Source organism: Mytilus californianus, unplaced genomic scaffold (assembly GCF_021869535.1).
Source record: "Mytilus californianus isolate M0D057914Y unplaced genomic scaffold, xbMytCali1.0.p SCAF_7, whole genome shotgun sequence".
Classification (NCBI taxonomy): domain Eukaryota; kingdom Metazoa; phylum Mollusca; class Bivalvia; order Mytilida; family Mytilidae; genus Mytilus; species Mytilus californianus.
In genome coordinates, this window is record NW_026262723.1 from 16,657,831 (window position 1) to 16,680,007 (window position 22,177).

Below are 22,177 nucleotides of genomic sequence, written 5' to 3' on the forward strand. Positions count from 1 at the left end.
TTTGGGAGTTCCATAATGATTGTCCACGAAGTGATCGATTCTAAGTTCAACTCACTTACGGTTATTAAAAATTAAGACAGTTATATACAGTTTATAAATATAAGAAGATGTGGTATGATTGCCAATGAGACAACTCTCCACAAGAAACTAAATGACACAAAATATAACAACTATAGGTCACTGTACGGCCTTCAACAATGAGCAAAGCCCATACCGCATAGTCAGCTATAAAAGGCCCCGAAATGACAAATGTAAAACAATTCAAACGAGAAAACTAACGGCCTAATTTATGTATAAAATAATGAACGAAAAACAAATATGTTACACAGCAACACACGACATCCACTGAATTACAAGCTCCTGACTTGGGACAGGCACATACAGAATATGGCGGGGTTAAACTCGTTTAAAGGCGCCAACCCTATCCCTAACCTGGGACAGTGGTGTAACAGTTCAACATAAGAACAAACTATAAAAATCAGTTGAAAAAGGCTTAACTCATCAGATGGATAAAAATAGCAATACATCTAACAAAAACACAGAGTGGACGTGGAAGGGTACTTATACATTCCTACAACAAAAAAGACACTAAGTACACTGGCAGATAGTTTTCTTTTGATCTATTAATTTTGAGTTCTTGAGTAAAACGTGAAATAACAAAAATACCTAACTCCAAGTAACTTAATTTTCGTGGATTGAGTAAAATTTGAATTTTCGTTGATATTTGATTTCGTGAATTTGACAAATTCAAAGTTAATATTTCTGGGAAAGTCACATGCTCGTTGTATCAAGAAACTTCATGTTTATTGAATTTATTGACATCCTATCATGTTTCATATCAGATATCGTGTACAATATGTTACTCAATATACAAACTTATCGGGTTTTAAAAAATATATGTTTATATATACACAGCTTTAGTGCTATTGTTTTCACGGAATTATCATGTCATCTATATACATATTCCTTGTGTTTGTGTTGCTGCTGGAACAGACGAAACCCACTGTATGTAAGACAAATTCAGCATGTACTGATAACATGGATTCTATGATGTTTCAGGTTATCTGGGCTGGACTGAAAAGTTTGAAACACGAGCCAAATAATCAAAATAATGGAGGTAGGTCAATTATAGTTTTGGGGGGAAATGGATACAAAAGAATGTAGGACGGATGATCATGAGGCAAAAAGGTCATTAAAAAACTTTGAAATAGCCGTTTAAACCGTCTTTAGGAATACCACTGAACGTAGTTATTTCGTTTTGGTTGTACCTTTCACTGCGCCATCAATTGTATTTCAATCTTAAAAATAATTTCCTCGATAAACGATAATCATATATAAGTTTTAAAACAATGCAGTGGTGTTCATACATACACATAAACTCATACACACACGGATATAAATTTAAAAAAAAAAGGTCATAGGTTTACCCTCATAACAGGAAACAAAACGTTGATTAAGGGTAACTAACATAATTATATATTTGTATAACATCTTATATAGTCCTTTGACTTTATTCAAAGTAAATTCAGGTTTCAAGAAACAAATGTTTTAAGATAGCTCCCAGCTATAACACCGTTGATAATCTAATGACTACGCTTGTTAAATATTCCATCCAAACGTTATCATATTTCATTTGCTAAAGTCTTTCATTTATTACAGGAAAAGCTACTGGCGGTTCGAACTACATACAGTGGGGTAGATCAACGTGCACTAGTAGAAATTCGAAGCTCGTTTACGACGGTATGTTGATATTATCATAAGTGCATACAACAGTTCGTTTTATGCTGTGCTGTTACATCACTTCCAAGGTAGGGGAAGGTTGAGCAAGCGTTCACAAACGTGTTGCTTACATCTACGTCATTTGGTCTATGGTGGATAGTTGTCTAATTTGGAATCATACCACATATCCTTGTTCTTATATGAATCTGGCCACATTATTCACATGCCTCTGGCACCTGTTATGTAATGGTTGTCTTTGATTGCTGTATCCTTTGTGATGCTTGTACATGATAAAAATATATTCGTGAGTAATGGGATGTACAGTGTACAATTAGTGATATTGGTGTAATCAGGGGTGTACAGAATTTCACACCTGTGTGGAAAATTCATACACCATGAGGCGCAGCCGAAGGGTGTATACATTTTAAACACCTGACTGTGTAAAATTCCATACACCCCTGATTACACCAAGATAACGAATTTATTTCATATGAAGCGTTCCTTTACTCATTTTATACCGGGATGTAAAATTGAAAAATGTTTATGGAGAACTTCCACTACAACATTTTTTTAACACCGATGTTGCTGCGCATTGTCAAATGTTATCTTCTTTTTGTTGTATTTGAATTTTGCAAAAACTTTTATTTTTGTTTTGTAATTTTTGCATTTTAATTATTTTAAAATTTATTAATTTTAGCAAATATTTTAACTTTTGGAAATTGTGGCAAAATGTTATCCCCCCGGGTGAACAAGGATGGGGTGTTTTTACACTTGGGAAATTAACTAATAAGATTGCAGGATTCTTGCTGCATAAGAAATAACAAAAACAAAGTAAACTGTATCAATGATCAACAATAACATGCAACTCAACCATGAAAACAAAACTCACAAAGACAAGTCTAACAATAAAGGCAAATATAACTAATGAACTGGATTTGTTTTTCCATATTAATTAGAATATCTATTTGTTATGTTTTTATTGTGTGATCCTTATGTATAACTTGGTTCATGTAAGTGATATTTGTTTTGATAAATTGTTTTGTTATAAATTAGGCCGTTGGTTTTTCTTGTTTGAATTGTTTCACATTTTTCATGTCGGGGTATCTTATAACCAAATATACGGCGTGGGTTTGTCTCATTGTTTAAAAGCCGTACGGTAGCCTGTAATTGCTTACATTCACTTCATCTAGTAACTCTCGTGGATAGGTGTCTTATTTGCAATCATACCACATCTCCCCATGTTTATATTGAATGGAATATTATGTTTTCCTCTAAAATAAATAATGCATTATCTCATTTGCATGTATCTGTGAATGCATTTTTTGTCTAAAACTTTTATATCCAATGATCAGTATTTTAAACTTCTACAGGATACACCGGTGGATCGTCTCACACAAAAGAAGGATCAGCAGTCAACCACCTTTGTCTACCCAAACAGCCACAATGGGGAGTTTACGATGCGAAAGTTAACAATAATCCTTTTGTCGGGGCAGCCGTTTTCAACATCTACGATATCGACATAAAAAACTCACTTTTTGACAAAAGCAAATATGACGGGTACAGTTTTCCATGTGCTGTCTGTCATACCAAGATTGGGTCATCAACACTTATGATCCCTGGCCGTAAAGATTGCATTGGGGATTGGAATAAAGAATATACTGGGTACCTAATGTCTGGTTGGCCTGACCATAAGTCTGCAACAGAGTATATATGTGTCGATGCCGATTCTGAGCGATTGAAGAAAGCTTCCAGCTGGACCAACAAGAGTATTTTATACGCTGTTGCCGCCAAATGCAATGGAGTACTACCATGTCCTCCATATGTTGATGGCCGGGAAATGACTTGTGTTGTATGCTCAAAATAAATACATACATGAATATTGAAATAAATAGTTTATTCTCAATTGTTTGTCATATTTTTCCATAAATTAAAATCTACCACATAATTTTAGAAAGGTGTACTAAAAGTTTTCTATTTTGTAAAACTATGTTGTTGTGTTGCAGCCTCATTGTCATTCATCTCCTTTCAATCACATTAGTTTTACAAGAAAAACGAGGTCACGCGTCAATCGAAGAATTAATAATTGCTTAATTGATAATGTTGTAAGTAACTGAAGCCGTTCAAAGCAATTGTGTTGCAGGAGTGTTAGTACGACAAAACAGGAAAATAAAACCAGATAAATTTCTGGCGCACCCGAAAGAACAATATTCAACGGTTTGACTATGATATAGATTATTTTTATACATTTATCTTGACATCTCACTCCAACAGTTAACCCATGCTAAAGAAGGGCAGTCCGTTCGACTTTGTAATGTATAAATAAGCAGTTATGTACGGTGGTTATGTGGACGTTAACTCCGATACCTCTTAGGCGGAATGTTCTAAGCTCTTTGTGTGTAACATATCTTTTAATACAAATGTTTGAGGGTCAGTTGCAAGTGTAAATTTCTGATGCTATCTATAAAGCCTTCATTATCCAGCGAAAGTGTATATTTCCTGTCGGTCTTCTCTTGCGCCACACTTTGCAGAACCTTTTTATCGGATACATTTATTTTTAAATTATTTTTGTCCCATATATATAGGAACATTTTGCCACAAGACGTAAAGCAAACAACAATTGAAAAGCTGGCCCTGCAAACTGATGCTCCACAAACTGCACATTTATTTTAGAGAAAATATTGCTATTTCAAGAGTTGATCTTGACTTTTGACCTTTTGAACTGAAAAACAATATGCTTTTTTCCCTTTTCTATATCATCCATCACTACACGTTTCGGTTTGAACCAAAATAGGAACCTTAATCTAATTACCATCCCAAAACCAAATTTAAAAAAGCGAAATGTATTTTAAGTAACAGTGACCTTAGTATTCGATTTATTGACCCTTGTGTCAATGGTCTTTTTCCCCTTTTCCATATCTTCCATCTGTACAAATTTTACGCAAATCAATGAGGGAAAACTATCATCTTAAACCATGTTCCCTAAATTTGTCTATAATTATAATTAACGGTGACCGTGTTTTGACCTCTTGACCCCAAACCAAAAGGCTTCTTTCCTTAGCTATGTCTCCCACCAGTAGATGTTTCATTCTAATCAAGTTATTCAATCCAATATTTTTATCACAAGTGTATTATAAGGGTATGTGAAGATTTATCTGAATAAATCGGAAAAAAAATCTATTTTTAGAAACAATGAACTAGACCTTTGACCCAACAATCAATGAGCTTTTACCCTTTTCCTGTATCTTCAATTTGTATTCCTTTCATTTCAACCAAGCAAGAGACACTCAAGTTATCAGCAGGAAACCATTTGTTTCTGATACACAGATGGACGGACTAAATGCTTCCGATTTTTTTTTTTTTTTTTTTTTTTGCGAAGCTTTACGATAAAAAACTTTTAACAGCAAATGTATGAATAGATATTTCCCTCCCCTAAAAAACAAAATAAAAGCAAACAAACAAGTAAACATAAACAAGAAACAAATAAACAACCGAAGAAAGAAATACAAAAAAGAAGGAAAGCATTGCTTTTAAGTTATTCGTTTTACTACAGATCGAAAAAATCAGAACGTATTTTTTTTTTTTTTTAAATCGTTTAATTTTTGCAATTATGCTACTATTTCTAGTCTTTTGTGAAGAAAGTATCTATCTAAATTGAATTTAAAACGTGTCTAGTCTCAGGACGATTTATTGATTGACACATTATACAAACGTTTGCATACTGTTAAAGACGGGGTATGTTGCCCTACAGCCTTCCTATCTGGTGTTATTGAATTTTTCAGTTGCTGTCTGATTGACATTCACCCTGCATTTCTTTGTTGATATATGTTTTCCTTTAAAAACGAAAAAAGCTAAAACAAGAAAAGTTTACATGTATTGTCTATTAACACATGACATAGACAAAATCTCTTTGTTGTTCTGTACTATAATCTGAATAATACACAGTTAAGGTGTGCATCAACAACCTCAGATATACTGCACAGTTCAAATGTACTTTTATCTCTAGGGGCGTATCCAGGATTTTTCAAAGACATAGGGGCGTAATTCCATAAAAAGAAGTTTGACGATTTTAGGATTAAGAATTATATATTTTCCAATCAAAAGGGGGGCGTACGCTTTCTTCTCCCCTTTTTGAATCCGCCACTGACCAGGAAATTACGACATAGTTGATCGATTAGCAACTTTGTATACACTTTGCCGTTTCAAATTATGAAACTGAAAGTGCTTCTCATTACTGAGAACACTTTATGATAGTATGTGTACAATTTAAATCTTAAAGCAGTGTTTCAAAGTCAAACAAGATAAAAAAAAAATGTAATTTCTTAAAATATCCAAATAGCTGAAACCTGATTTGGATTAGTTTGTTACAAATATCAATTCATTTTAAGTGACTATTTTGGGATCGAATTTAATGAGGTTTATATTCAAGTATGTGCCAAAACATAAACAAAATATACTAGTTAATAGTTGGAGATCTATCATACTTCGTTTAGATGGGACATGTCTTCAGCAATGAATAAAGATGAAAAATATGGTGGTGAGGGAGGGGGGGAGTTAAAGATTGAAAAGTGATTTTTTTTTTCTTTACTTTTTCTATAAATTTAAGAATATCTCTCTTCGATTCATTTTAAACTAAGCATATTCTTGAGGAAAAGAAAAGCAATACATCTATACTCAATAATCCTTTCATTTATGATTTGTCATACACCGATTTAAAAGTATATCAAACGGAACTAAAACTGTAGGAGATGTGAGTTATACGCCAATAAGACATTAATCAAACGACAAAAACTACTTAAGCAACATATAGTGTTCAACAATAGACAGGTGTCTAAACAATATGTCAAGTTCTAACTCGTTTATGTCGGTTCGAAAGCTCACTCAAAGCTTATGTTGTATTGTTATTCAACTTGCCGACTCAAAAGTAAACTTATTTGATTTGATTTGATTGTCACAAAATTATATAAAAATTGTGAATAAATTTAACAGAAAAAATCAAAGATCTCAATCTGCCATTAAAAAACAATTCTCCAAATACTGTAACAATTTAGGAAAAAGCCTGAATATCAAAAAAGTTGTAATTCAAAAGTTACCAACCTTTTACTTTTTAAATGCGTATTTTCATTTTCTTTACCCTTACTTATAATTTTCCTGGTGCCGTGGATTGAATATCGTCCGAATACTTCCAAAACGTTCATGTAAATTATTGGTGTCATGTGTTAAAACAGTTATTGACCAATCAATTCGGTATATATCATTTAATCTGCACGGTCGGGATGACCCATTAACCCGAACGACGTAGTTAAGAGCTGTGCAGATTAAATGATATATACCAACTTGCTAGGTCAATAACTATCACTTAAATTTCTAATTCTTATTAATAAAGTATGACGTCTTGTTCACCATATTTAATAAGGCGCACGTTTGACTAAGCGTCTCCGTGAAGGGTAATATAGTATTTTCCATTGGATAGAGTAAATTATCTCCCTCGTATTAACCAATTAAGTATAATAAACATAAATGTCAATAATTAATTCATTGTTTGAATAAAGTTGTCGCTTCGAAAGTTGGATTGTTTATGGATAAAACCCTGGTTTTCTCCTTAACAATGGATGTGTCGATGTCGAAGGCATGGCTGCTTAATTGTAACCAACGTCTAAATGTTTGACAGAATATTCAACCAGTTCTGGTGGGAATATTTTCTGTTCTGTCTTATCCCTTATTATTTAGCCTCTGTATCACCGATTACAGTCTGTTGTGTTTGGGGGTTTTTTTTGGCAATTATGCGGTTTAAACTGTAGGCCTTAAAATGTTTTTTTTTTTTTTTTTTTTTTTTTTTGCAGTCGTTTTTTTTTTTTCATTTCAGTATATGGGAAGCATTTATGGCATGAATCTGTTTACCATGACATGTGGTGACGTGGTTATAGCAGTTGACATTGCAGTCGTAATCAAACCTCTCTTGTAAATGACGTTGCGTATAGAAATTTTATTGACGTGTTGTCATTACAGGTTGATGTGGTCATGGGTGGTCATAACAAACCATGTCTGCCAGTACCGTTGTTCTAAGGATTGTAAGAGGAGTTCCTGACGTGAAATTGTCTAATAACAGCATGTTGGCGTATACATGCCTTCAACATTCTTATGGCCTCACTCGGATTTTTATTGCTCAGTATGATTTGCAACATTTTTACTGAATAAAGTGTGGGTATGAATTCGAAGAAATGTTTCACGAAGAAAAACAAAACTTCAAAAAAATTCATCCTTTGGTTTTAAATATCGCTTTAAGGTAGGTCAGGCATTGCATTTTCCTAAACAGAAAGAAGTATGGTAAGCGTATGTGCAGATTAACCAAGACTTGGTAAAAAAAAACACAAAATTGTGTTTTGCAATTTTATAGTCAGTCAGTATATGTAAATATTGGAGGTCGGTCAATTTAAAACGTATGTATCTGGTGATATACTAAAATTATGAATAATAAGACCCCGATCCAGTGTATAACACGATTAAAAAAATGACAAGGTTAAACAATTCAAGCAAGAAACTAAGGGCATACAATGAGGTTTCGTTGAGATATCACTGTTTCTGAATCAGTGACGTTTTCTAAAAAGTGCTTCGGAAGCCCAAAATTAATAAAGTGTCTTCAATTTTTTTTTTTTTCAACGTTGCAGCACGGGTGTTCTGTAGACTTTTTTTTCTTTTTGTCATTTGTCATGGTAACGGCGTATGCTTTTCCTCCATTTCTGCATGTTTTTTCTTCTTAAACTTCTGCCCCATAACGAACTCGAAATAGATACTCAATTGAATGGTCGATGAGGGATAATGAAAGAGTTGGCAATACCTACTCACAAACGCTTGGTTACATGATTTCGATGTCGTGTTTTCCCCATTGTTTTACACTGAACATTTAAACCATAGTATAGTGTTAAGTATGTGGTATAAGAATAGAAAGTTTATGATAATGCAAAAAATATCCCCCAATAAAGCGTGTTTAATGAGAATCTCATCTACTAGCCAAGGTTCTCTCCCCTTAGATAGCGATGATATGATAATCTATATGTGTGCAATGCAAGCCATATATAAGTACTATATTGATGTATATGTACCGGACGATTTATAACTTACTAAAAACTGTACGTATTTATACGTTTTGTTCATTGCTGGGGACAGTACGGCGGACTTTAATTATTCACATCTCTGTCTATGGTCTTTATGGATTGTTGTATAACTGGTAATCAAATCATATCTCCTTACTATTATATACAATTCGGGTTTTGTTCTGGGTTTATAAACAAAACTCAGCATCTTTTTCAGTTTCTAGTAAAGCGACTACAAAGCCAGTTGTAATTTTGAGTTTAATTTCAACACTGTGAATAGAGATATAATTTCAGTTTTTGATCTTATTTTACATTCTAAAATCAAAAAAGAGCCAATACAAGTTTTTCTTTTTTCATTCAGTGTCATTTTTTATATGTAAAACAAATTGTCAATAAAGAGGTAGGGCCAGCTCGCTCTGTTTTTGTTTCACAAACCATGTCAAAATATGAAAACAGTGCTAACACATTATATTTTCAACTTGCATTATGCTTTCAACTTGCAGTGGCAGAATTAATTGTTGAAATAGCGTTTTGAGTTATAGAAAATTGCAATGTAGATATGGATTCGCATTGTTTCTAGATTTCTAGCAGATACTTCCATAACGTTATGAGTTTGCATACACTTGCTATTCATGCAGACATGAATTCATATAACGTTATAAATTGACATACATTTTCAATTCAGACATATATTCATATAACGTTATGAGTAGACATGTATTCATATAACATTATAAGGAGACATATATTTATATAACGTTATGAGTTGACATACATTTTTCATTTAGATATGTATTCACATAACGTTAGGAGTAGACATGTATTCATATATAGCATTATAAGTAGACATGTATTCATATAACGTTATGAGTTGACATACATTTCCAATTGAGATATGTATTCGTATAAGTTTTAACTTTATGAGTTGACAAACATTTCCAATTGAGATATGTATTCAGATAACGTTATGAGTTTTATAATATATATGTATTCACATTACGTTTTGAGTTGACATACATTTCCAATTAAGATATGTATTCGTATAAGTTATAACTTTATGAGTTGATAAACATTTCCAATTTAGATATGAATTCACATAACGTTTTGAATTTATAATATATATGTATTCACATAACGTTACGAGTTGACTTACATTTCCAATTTGGATATGTATTTATATTACGGATTACAAATGTGTCGAGTTTTGTGATTGGATAACAACACAGAGATGTCAGTTTATATTCAGGAAACTGTCGGGGTATTTACGACGTTTTTATCCCCAATTGGAACCTAAACGTTAAGAGCTGACATACTGTTTGATAAAAGATATGAATTGTCTTACCGTTACGAGTTCTATGCTTTATACAGCATCATTCGTCCTGGATCATACCACAGCTTACATTATATTCATATAACATTATGCGATAACATAATGATGTGTTATACACACAAAGTTTAACATTCCTAGATCTATTTCATAAAAGCATATTATATACTGTAACCTAAATTGAAGGTTCATAACATTATTTGATAACACATTTTGACAGGAATGCACAGAAGCGAATCGAGACTTTCCAAACCTTTTTTCAGCATTATCGAAGTTGGCATAACAATAAAGGGGTTAACATATTTTTATGAAGATCATTAGAAAATAAAGTGAATTCTAAGGTTTTCTTTAAATTTCTTTGCTGATTCAAATGAAATTGCCCATGACAGCGGATTGATGCATGGACAGACTACTAAATTACTCCACTTCATTAAGCAAGGGTAATTGAATCATTATTTTGAGCTGATTTTTATGTGGTGTTGAGGGTGTCCTATACATCCCTAGTTGTCCATCGTGAAGTGTATTAAGAAGTGGGGCTTGGTCAACAAGTGCTTTTTTGAATAAAATGCTCTGTAGGGCGCAGCTTGATACGACAGCAAAGGTCTAACCATGAACAGACGATGCAAGTATGAACAAAACATTCACGCTTGATACAGTTCTGAATGAGGATTGGGATTAAATATTTGACACCGCAATCATGCAAAGTTAAAATTGGACCCTTTGGACCTCAATGTAGACCAATTTGATAACGAGCCCAAAATTCAAAAGCTAAATCCAGCATATCAAAATACCCAATAAATTTATTTTTTGTTGAAATCAAACAAAAACTTTCTGACAACTTTAAAAATTAGGCTCAAAATAAAACATCTAAATACATATTTAGATTTAGGATATCAAAGAACCTCAAGAATTCATTGTTTGTTAAATTCAAATTCAACGTAATTTTAGTTTTGGACCCTTTGAACAAAAATGTAGACCAATTTGAAAACGAGGCCCAAAATTGAAAATCCAAATGCACTTTTAGATTTTGCTTATCAAAGAACCCCACGAATTCATTTTTTTTATGAATTTAACAAGTGTGGACACAGATCAGTGTGGACAGTATGATTGGATGTTTGACAGTGTTTTATATGACAAAAGGAGTTCTATGTTTTATGTTTTCTATGTATTAACTGTGTTGCACAATGACAACCAACATGAGCATTAGGGGTGTTGTTTATGTAATATTTAGTTTTTTATGTTCAACAGATACTAATTGCATTAATTACCAAATGATTATGATAGAATATATATGTTCCACATCTTTGATTTTGGATACATTTTGTAGCTAGGAGAGGAACACATAATAGGTTCATTTTTTTCTTAATGTGATTTTTTTTTATATGGGAGATGGTATCTGAGAACATGTATTTGCTTACTATTTGTATGGTTCTATTTATATTACTTTGTGGGGGATTGTCAGTATAAGTAAAAAATTTCGGTTAAATGTGGAAATTGTTTCTCAGTTTAGAAGACATTTAATGTTTTTTAGTAATGACAATGCCTGACATGATGTTGGGGCTAGATGAGCTAGAAAGTGACTTTCTGTGTTATTTTTTATTAATTCTTTGAAAATATCTCCTCCAAAGCTGGTCAAAGCAAAAAAAAAGGTTTGACCAGTATGAAAATGATATCAACAAAAGAACCTTTGTGAGCATGCTTCAAAGACTCATAACTAACTACAGAAGTCATATGATAAAATGTCAAGTGGATATTATGAACATCTACTTAATATTTCTAAATATCTAAAAAGTTTTAGTATTCAATATGAAAAAGCTATTGCAAAAGTATTCTCTTTTCAGTTTTTTTGTTATATGGATACAAATATAAGTGATACCAATACAGTAAGGCAGTTTTGTTATGGTATGAAAGTGTAGTAACTAACATTTACTGTTAATTCACACAAATTAAGAAATAAACAAATGAATGATAAATGTTGAACATGTACAATGAAATATATTTTAGAAATCAATTAGGCCAGATAGGCCTTATAAATTCTGATCTTTTTCTTAACATACTGAATGACTATTTACACTCAGAACTGAGTCACCAGTAGGCAGTACAGATGTAAAAAAAAAATAAATGTTGATAGTGTCCACATGTGGACACAGATGATGCCCCCACTTGCATATCATATAGTTATAAAGGGACATAACTGAAGTGGTAAAAGTGACACTACCCAAATTTGAATTTGATCCTAGTTTTGTGGTAATAAGCATTGTGTGCAAGTCTCATAACATTTGGTTGAGGCTAACTTAAGTAGAGAACAGAAACTAAAAATTCAGCAATTTCTATTTGTAAACACGCAATAAATAATAACAACTCTAGAACGGTTGTGTATAAGTTTTATAACATTTGGAAGTTAGAGAACGGAAACGAAAAATTCAGCAATTTTTATGTTTATAAAAGGACATAACTCTGGAATGGTAAAAGTGTTGCCACCAAATTTCGTACTTAATCTGTATTATGTAGTAATAAGCATTGTGTATAAGTTTCATTACATTTGGTTGAGGCAAACTAAAGTTAGAAAACGGAAACAAAAAATTTGTACTTGATCTTAGTTTTGTGGTAATGAATATTGTGTATAGGTTTCATAATGTTTGGTTGGGGCAAACTTAAGTTACAGAATGGGAACTAAAAATTTTGCAATCTTTCAATTTATAAAGGGGCATAACTCAATAATGATTGAAGTGACACTACCCAAATTCAACTTGATTTGTGTTTTATCAGTGGAAGTCAAAATTAAACATTGCATTGTATAAAGCATTGATTGTAGCTGATTCAACTATAATCATGGACAAAGGAAGATAACTCCAATTAAAAAATTACTTGATATTTAGAAGAAAATAAAAATTTTGAAATTTTTCCATTTCTTAAGGGGCATAACTCTAGAATGGTTAAAGTGACGCCACCAAAATTCAAACTTGATCTGTGTTTTGTGGTAATAAGCATTGTGTATAAGTTTCGTAACAGTTGGTTGAGGCAAACTAAAGTCAGAGAACGGAAACGAAAAATTCAGCAATTTTTCCATTTGTAAAGGGGCATAACTCTAGAATGGTAAAAGTGACGCCACCAAAATTCAAACTTGATCTGTGTGTTGTGGTAATAAGCATTGTGTATAAGTTTCATAACATTTGGTTGAGGCAAACTAAAGTTAGAGAACGGAAACCAATTTTGGGACGTACGTACGTACAGACGGACAAGGGTAAAACTTAATGCCCCCTCCGATACGGCTGGGGCTTGATAAAGTGTAACAAAAGAACCTAGCATCATATTGCTAGTAGCGCCAGTAGCACTGTTTGGTAAATTTGTGCTTCTTTTTTTTAGTTTGGCTAATGGACAAAAAATGTTTGATTCAAATCTAAATAAAATGCTTTTATCTCCCTATTACTTACATTGTTCATAGAATGGATACTACTTTGACAATTCCTTGTACATGAGAGTTGTCTGTCAAATCTTTATTTCACAAAGAATGAATTGCATAACAATGAACTGAGCTCAAAGCAAAGCACTTTGATAATACACTTAGACAATGAGCTTAATCCAGTGATATACTTTGTACTACAGGTCCTTCATGAACATCCTACTGGCCAAAACCATATCTCACAAACATGCCATACTACATGGTTGTATCAGAAGTCCTGAAAAAGATATGAACTTTATTAACATATTTTAAGTATATACACCAATTAAAACTTTTACAAATTTGTGGTAAAATTATTCAGTATCTAGCAACTATCAATAGCTTCATGCACAAATTGATATAGGTTGAGTACCCCTCTGTCAGAAATAAGAACATACCTCCACCTCATTTTAGTTAACTGATGAAGAAACATTCAAAACTATAAAATGTTATCTAATAGACTAGCTGCAATGAAATCCCAGTTTTCTAAAATGGTAGGTGTACATAAAACTCAAAAGATTTTAAACTATGCATTTTAAATATTGCAAATATACATGCAATAATAATTCTCAAAAATTCGCTATATTTTTCCTCATTTTGTCTTTTGTTCGAGACTGTATATTGACCTCTAGATGTCTTTCAATTACATACAGTTTGGCGTGGGTTGATGTTTGATTGTTGTACATGTTATATATCGACGTGGGATTTGTTTATATAAATTAGGCGTTAAATAATTTTGGTTAACTGAAATCCTTTAACTTACTTCCAAACTATTTGGTTAACTGAAATCCTTTAACTTACTTCCAAATTAATGTTAATACTGAGGGAAAAAATTACATTGCTAAATAACCACTTTAAATCACATGCAAACTTTTTGAGAGGAAGGCATTATAAATAAATGCATGTAACATCTATTAGATCTTTTTTTAAACCATTCTAAACTACTGATAAGTGATAAAGTTTGTTAAAAGGGGGTTGCATTCACTTTACTACATATACATATAAATATAATCAACAATACTGAGTGCAACACTTAGGATAAATAGAGGATTGTTTTGTAAGAATAGTTGCTGAAATAAGCAAGCAATATTCAAAGTAGAATAAAAAATATTACAGGACTGTGTTTTAAAGTAATAAGCATTGTGCAGGGCTCACGTTACCATGCTACTGGGGCGACAAAGTCGCTTTCCCGGTCGCCACTTCGCTTTGACTGACCTTCAAAAGCGAAATCTAGTCGCCCTGTTGTTTACGATACTCGCTTTCAGTCGCTTTTTCGTCATCACCAATATTCAACATTTACCAAGTCGTTGAAACAGCAATTTTTCATTTGAAAGTAAAGAAATTCAAAGACGTAAACAATTTATTTTCTTTAGGAGGTTAAAGCATTGATTTTAAAGTTGGTTGCATGTTATTTTCATAAAGACAATTTTTTTATCACTTCTGGTACTTGTTACTCCATTGTAGATCAAATCATTCTAACTTTTGGCAAAATAAGCTTGTTACTTCATTAGAACGTGATGAAATTAAAGATTTCTTGCTGTTGTGCAATACACTGTGCTGTTGCGCAATACTTAGTAAATCTGTCGTCAGACTATAAACAAATAAAGTTCAATTAATTCCCAGTCATATTAGAAATTTATGAAACTGTAAAGGGAGCTTGCATCAATAGATATACTGTGGATTCATTATTATTCGTTGGATACCAATTTTCGTGGGTTTCGTGGGTGATGGTGAACCACGAATTCAAATATTCAACGAATAACATATTTCCAATAGGCTTTATATACAGAGATTGGCAAAACCACGAAATCATATATCCACGAATGTGCAAGTTTTCAGCAATCCACGAAAATTGAAACCAACGAAAATAAATGAATCCACAGTAAACAATTCACTTAAGTTTCATGAGAATTGCTGACAGCATTTTTGAGCTATTGTCCGATAACTGGAAAATCACCCCTTTTTTAATGAATAAAACCCCATAACTCAGAAATGTAAAATGTAAAATTTATAAAATTTTAAACGGAGCTTACATCAATATAGATATAAACAATTCACCAAAGTTTCATACGAACTGCTGAAAGCATTTTTGATTTTTGTCCGAAATTGGAAAATCCCCCCTTTTTTCATGAATAAAACCCTGCAACTCAGAAATGTAAAATCTAAAATACTGTAAATTCAGAAATTATTGCGATGTTTTTATTATTGCGAAAAATGCGACAGGGTTATATTCGCAATAATTTAAACTCGCATTTTGAAATTTTTTATATGAATTAAACAGGATTTTTCTCAATATCGCAAAAATTAAAATCGCATTTTAGTCTATGATGACAAAATCGCAATAATAAATGCACGCAATAATTTCTGAATTTACAGTATATAAAAATCAAAGGGAACTCATGTCAATAGATATAAACAATTCACCATAATTTCTTGCAAGTAGGTGAAAGCTTTTATTGTCTGAAAACTGGAAAATCCCCCTTTTTTTAATGAATAAAAGTCCACAACTCAGAAATGTAAAATCTAAAATTTATAAAAAACGAAAGGGAGTTCATGTCAATAGATATAAACAATTCACCAAAGTTTTATGCAAATTGGTTAAAGCGGTTTTGAGTTAATGTCCGACATGTTGACGACGGACAGACAGATGGACAACGGTATACCATAGTACGTCCCGTAAACGAGCCTATAAAAATGACAGGGTGTCATACCACACCAAAACCTTCTGAAAGAAACACTAAAGTTGGCAAACAAATTTTTTTTTTTTCATTGACAACCCTGTATAACCTTGCAGCAGTATCGAGTCTACATGCATTACCTTGTATATTTCATGTACATTGAACTTAAAAATATGTGGTCATTGTCAAAGTTAGTTAAGTCAGTTATAATTTACACATTTACTGAAACATGCCAGAGAAGTGCATGTACAAACTTTTGAATTTAATCTGCAAACTGGGAAAGCCATCCTTTTTTACGAATAAATTCCCACAATTTATTAAATTGAAAGGGAGCTTGCATCAATAGATATATATAAACAATTAACCAAAGTTTCATGACAAATAACAACTGCTTAAAGCATTTTCGAGTTAATGTCCGAAAACATGGAAATCCCCCTTTTTGAATGAATAAAACCCCTTCCATTGTAACTGGATAATGTAAATTCTAAAATTCCAAAACAATCTAAAGGGAGCTCACATCAATATATAAATACAATCCCATATAACTCTGAAACGGGATACCTAAAATTTATAAAATAATCAATTCACAACAGTTTCATGCAAATTGGTCAAAGCGTTGAAGAGTTGGTGAACAAAGCATTTTTAGAGTTAATGGGCGTTAACATGAAAATCCCCCTTTTTTAATGAATAAAACCTCACATTTTGAAAATGTATGTTATAAAATTCCTAAAAATCTAAAAGGGAGCTCACGTCAGTAGATATAATCAATTCACCAGAGTTTCATGCAAATTGGTGAAAATATTACTGAGTTAGTGAACAACATGCTAGAAACTGACAGATCAGGGCAGACAGACGGACAAAGGCATACCATAATATTTCTCATGAACAGGCGTATGAAAACTGCAGGGTACCATTCCAGGCCAACACCCTCTGAAGGAAACACTATAAGGGAGCTTCCTTTCCATTTTTATGGGGGAAAAAGGGGGGGTGGGCTAGGATGAAAATTTTTTTTCCTGTATTTTTTGTTAGTTCGAGATGTAATCTGTCCTGCCTTTTTATTTTTCACTCTTTTTTGTCCTGCCTTTTTTTCTATTAGTTTATCCCGACTTGTTTACATAAATTGTCATCCTGCCTTTTTTTTCATATTGTCTCATCCTGCTTTTTTTCAAATTTCATCCTGGACTCCCCCCTAAAAAATCAAATGGTAGCTCCCTAAGTTAGCAAACAAATTATTTTATTTTTACATTGACAAACCTGTTTAACCTTGAAGCAGTATTAAGTTCATGTATTATCCCGCATATTATTACATGTACATTGAACTAAAACAAATTGTGGTCATTGTCAAAATCATAATTTAGTTTACTTTTCCAATGCTTTCAATTTAAGATTAGGGCATTTTTGTCATTGGAATTGAGTTTTGTAGTCGGAGATTACTCTAACCTCCGACGACTGTTTTGCGACACCAGCTAGGGCAGTGGGACTTCAGCTGGTCCCATATCAGATAGATGATATTTGCCTGATCTAAGTGGAGGCGACTGGATTCATATAAATCAAGCCTCAATTTATTCATTTAAGTAAGTTTGATCAACCTGCCACCCGTTATCTTCTCATTTTTGGACAGTTTTCACATTGACCCATCAATACTGGCATTTTAGAGGGTATGAATGCCCTTTACCGTCAGGCGTCAAACAGTCATTTTCAGTTACCGTTAGCATCAAATTGGTTAACATTTTACTGTGATTCATCAACATATCCTTATCGTGATTCGTTAGAGGTCTCAAATAATTATCGTTACCGTTATTTTTGGGGAAAAATTAACGTGATTCGTCAAAATCTGTCTATTTTTTTATCATCTTGAAGAAAGTATTTTATCGTCATGCACCAAAAATTACAGTTAACATCATTTGGCTGGATTTTTTTACCGTTATTCGTCATGAAGGTACCCCCATTACCACCCTCATTTTAACTTTCACTTTATAAGAATGTCACATGACCAACATTATGGGAACTGATTTCTGCAAATGACCCATATTCCATAGGAAAACATAATCTATATAAATCGAGCCTCAATAAGTTCATTTTTCTCTTCATTAAAGTAAGTTTAATCGACCTGCCACCCACTATTTTCTCATATTTGGACAGTTTTCACATCGACACATCAATACTGGCATTTTTACTTTAACTTTAAAAGATTGTGACATGACCAACAGAAAAAGTAATTTACAATGCATTACATGTATGAGAGCTGATTTATGAAAATGACCCTTATTCAATAGGAAAACATAATCTAACACATCGTTCATTTATGATGCAAATAAGCTGAATGGCCGAGCGTGTTCAATTTGAAAATAAAGAGTTAAAATGCCGGAATCGCAAAAACAGATTTTGGACACCAGAGTAATCTCAGACTATGAGTATGAGTTTTGGGCAATTTGTAAGGGGGGAGGGTTCAAGGGAAGCAAATGCTCTTTAAATTATGCATGTTTCAAAAATTGGGGAAAAATTACACAGAGAGTTGAGTCATTTTTTTTCAGACTTAATTCAAATAATGACTAATGTAGAATTACCTTCTAATTCTATAAAAAAAATTCACAACTACTGAACAGGAACAATCATGGTACTTTTTTACCTATGAAACTACACTATGACATCTGTCAATGATTTGATCTGCAAAACCTACAAACAGACACAAAAATATCATCAAATAGTGAAATAAAAGATTGATTGCACCTTGAATGGATAGTTCCGACACGTGTTACATGGGGAGCCCGTTTGTTTACAAATAATAATGTCACGTGATCACGCACTGACCGTCACAAATTATTACACAATATTACTGTAGGGTCTTACACAATTCACAAATGCATAACCCATTTATCTTGCGGACATGCAATGGGAATGTGCACGGTTATAAAAAAAACTACAAAAATATTGCATGTACAGTTAATGAAGAAGTTATTCCATCAAATAGATAAGATTTTCACTCATCAGTTGAACGGCAAACGCCTGAATCTGACAGACAGAGGTCAATTTGTCGACAAAAAAAGTACCCGTATGTAAAATGTTTACGCCCACAGACAGCGCCACCTATAATTTTTTCTACGGCGTCTTTGAGAACGATGTTCCGTTCTGTAGTAAATTAAAACATTAAATTAACTAAAACATAGAAAAGTAAGTGTATAAAACTAATTAAAAGATATATTTGCACATGACTGGTTATGCATGATACGCTGGCAATGTGCGCAATGTCCTTTAATCCAAGATTCAAAATTAGTTTGTTTCCTATGTCAAAATGGCGGATTCCAATGTTTACATTTTTCGATCGATTTGAGAGCTGACACAAATTCGTATCCAATCATTAATTTGCATATTATGTACTGTGTAGGGTAGCTTATCCAATGGGATTTACTGTTATAAAGTGGCTATACGTTACCAGCCATCGTTACAACAGTGCCATGTGTTTTGTGTGTATAGCTCAGGAATGATGTGTATTCAATATTTACGGTAAATAATCAATGTAATGTTCATTATATTTCCATGCATACACAAGTCATAACAGCAAATTCATTTTTTATAGAACTTACTAGGTAAACAGACATGTTTAACTGTCTGCTTTAGCAAAAATTCGTGTAAATAAACCCGATGGGTCGTTTTGAATATTCAAGCACAGCAGACAAACACGTGGTAGATTATTGATGTTTGTTTACCTAAATTGCACGCTGTTGTTACTAAATACTTAGAAATAACCATTATCGTGTTATTATTGTTTAACAGCAGATAAAATTAATTTTACAATTGCATTTAACTACTTTCAAGAGTTATATAATACACCTTGCCTAAGAAATATGTCTAGCTAGGTCCATGGACCTCCTTTACTAGGTCCTTAAACTAGAGGCTCTCGAGAGCCTGTGTCGCTCACCTGACTCTACTTTGGTTTTAGAAATCATGTAAAGATAGATAAAAATCATAACAGATACCCAAATAATGATTGAGGCCAAATTTTGATTAATATTGGTCCCGTTATTTAATAAAATATCCTGGTGGCCATCTTGAACAGTAAATCGGCAACAAAGTAGCAACACTTGGTCAGCACTTCATAAGGAACATTCATGCCATGTTTGGTTTCATTCCATTCAGTGGTACTCTAAAAGAAGACATTTGTATGTATTTCCCATAGGGTCCTATGTTAAACTAAGCCCCCCGCTGGCTGCCATCTTGGATGATGGATCGGCTACAAAGTAACAACACTTGGTCAGCATCTCATAAGGAAGATTCATGCCATGTTTGGTTTCATTCCATTCAGTGGTTCTCTAAAAGAAGACATTTGTATGTATTTCCCATAGGTCCTTTGTTAAACTAAGTCCCCTGCTGGCGGCCATCTTGGATGATGGACCGACTGCAAAGTAACAACACTTGGTCAGCACCTCATAAGGAACATTCATGCCATGTTTGGTTTCATTCCATTCAGTGGTTCTCTAAAAGGAGACATTTGTATGTATTTCCCATAGGGTCCTATGTTAAACTAAGTCCCCTGCTGGCGGCCATCTTGGATGATGGATCGGCTACAAAGTAACAACACTTGGTCAGCACCTCATAAGGAACATTCATGCCATGTTTGGTTTCATTCCATTCAGTGGTTCTCTAAAAGAAGACATTTGTATGTATTTCCCATAGGGTCCAATGTTAAACCAAGTCCCCCGCTGGCGGCCATCTTGGATGATGGACCGCCTGCAAAGTAACAACACTTGGTCAGCATCTCATAAGGAACATTCATGCCATGTTTGGTTCCATTCCATTCAGTGGTTCTCTAAAAGAAGACATTTTTATGTATTTCCCTTGGGTCCTATGTTAAACTAAGTCCCCCGCTGGCGGCCATCTTGGATGATGGATCGGCTACAAAGTAACAACACTTGGTCAGCACCTCATAAGGAACATTCATGCCATGTTTGGTTTCATTCCATTCAGTGGTTCTCTAAAAGAAGTCATTTGTATGCATTTCCCATAGGGTCCTATGTTAAACTAAGTCCCCCGCTGGCGGCCATCTTGGATGATGGATCGGCAACAAAGTAACAACACTTGGTCAGCACCTCATAAGAAACATTCATGCCATGTTTGGTTTCATTCCATTCAGTGGTTCTCTAAAAGAAGACATTTGTATGTATTTCCCGTAGGGTCCTATGTTAAACTAAGTCCCCCGCTGGCGGCCATCTTGGATGATGGACCGACTGCAAAGTAACAACACTTGGTCAGCATCTCATAAGGAACATTCATGCCATGTTTGGTTCCATTCCATTCAGTGGTTCTCTAAAAGAAGACATTTTTATGTATTTCCCATAGGGTCCTATGTTAAACTAAGTCCCCTGCTGGCGGCCATCTTGGATGATGGATCGGCTACAAAGTAACAACACTTGGTCAGCACCTCATAAGGAACATTCATGCCATGTTTGGTTTCATTCCATTCAGTGGTTCTCTAAAAGAAGTCATTTGTATGCATTTCCCATAGGGTCCTATGTTAAACTAAGTCCCCCGCTGGCGGCCATCTTGGATGATGGATCGGCTACAAAGTAACAACACTTGGTCAGCACCTCATAAGGAACATTCATGCCATGTTTGGTTTCATTCCATTCAGTGGTTCTCTAAAAGAAGACATTTGTATGTATTTCCCATAGGGTCCTATGTTAAACTAAGTCCCCCGCTGGCGGCCATCTTGGATGATGGACCGACTGCAAAGTAACAACACTTGGTCAGCATCTCATAAGGAACATTCATGCCATGTTTGGTTCCATTCCATTCAGTGGTTCTCTAAAAGAAGACATTTTTATGTATTTCCCATAGGGTCCTATGTTAAACTAAGTCCCCTGCTGGCGGCCATCTTGGATGATGGATCGGCTACAAAGTAACAACACTTGGTCAGCACCTC

At 33.6% G+C, this 22,177-nt stretch overlaps 1 protein-coding gene across 1 annotated transcript; it reads left to right on the forward strand.

Moving 5' to 3' along the window:
• Positions 1-930: 930 nt before the first annotated feature.
• Positions 931-3,622, forward strand: LOC127707464 (short-chain collagen C4-like). The gene is made up of 3 exons (XM_052211992.1): positions 931-1,117; positions 1,660-1,740; positions 3,090-3,622. The coding sequence occupies exons 1-3, from the start codon at positions 946-948 to the stop codon at positions 3,581-3,583; spliced, it is 747 nt and encodes a 248-aa protein (XP_052067952.1). The 5' UTR covers positions 931-945; the 3' UTR covers positions 3,584-3,622.
• Positions 3,623-22,177: the final 18,555 nt, after the last annotated feature.

Coding starts and splice junctions, on each gene's coding strand:
- LOC127707464 (XM_052211992.1), top strand. CDS start 946: ATGTCATCTATATACATATTCCTTGTGTTTGTGTTGCTGCTGGAACAG. Junction 1,118..1,659: donor AAATAATCAAAATAATGGAG/GTAGGTCAATTA, acceptor CATTTATTACAG/GAAAAGCTACTGGCGGTTCG. Junction 1,741..3,089: donor TTCGAAGCTCGTTTACGACG/GTATGTTGATAT, acceptor AAACTTCTACAG/GATACACCGGTGGATCGTCT.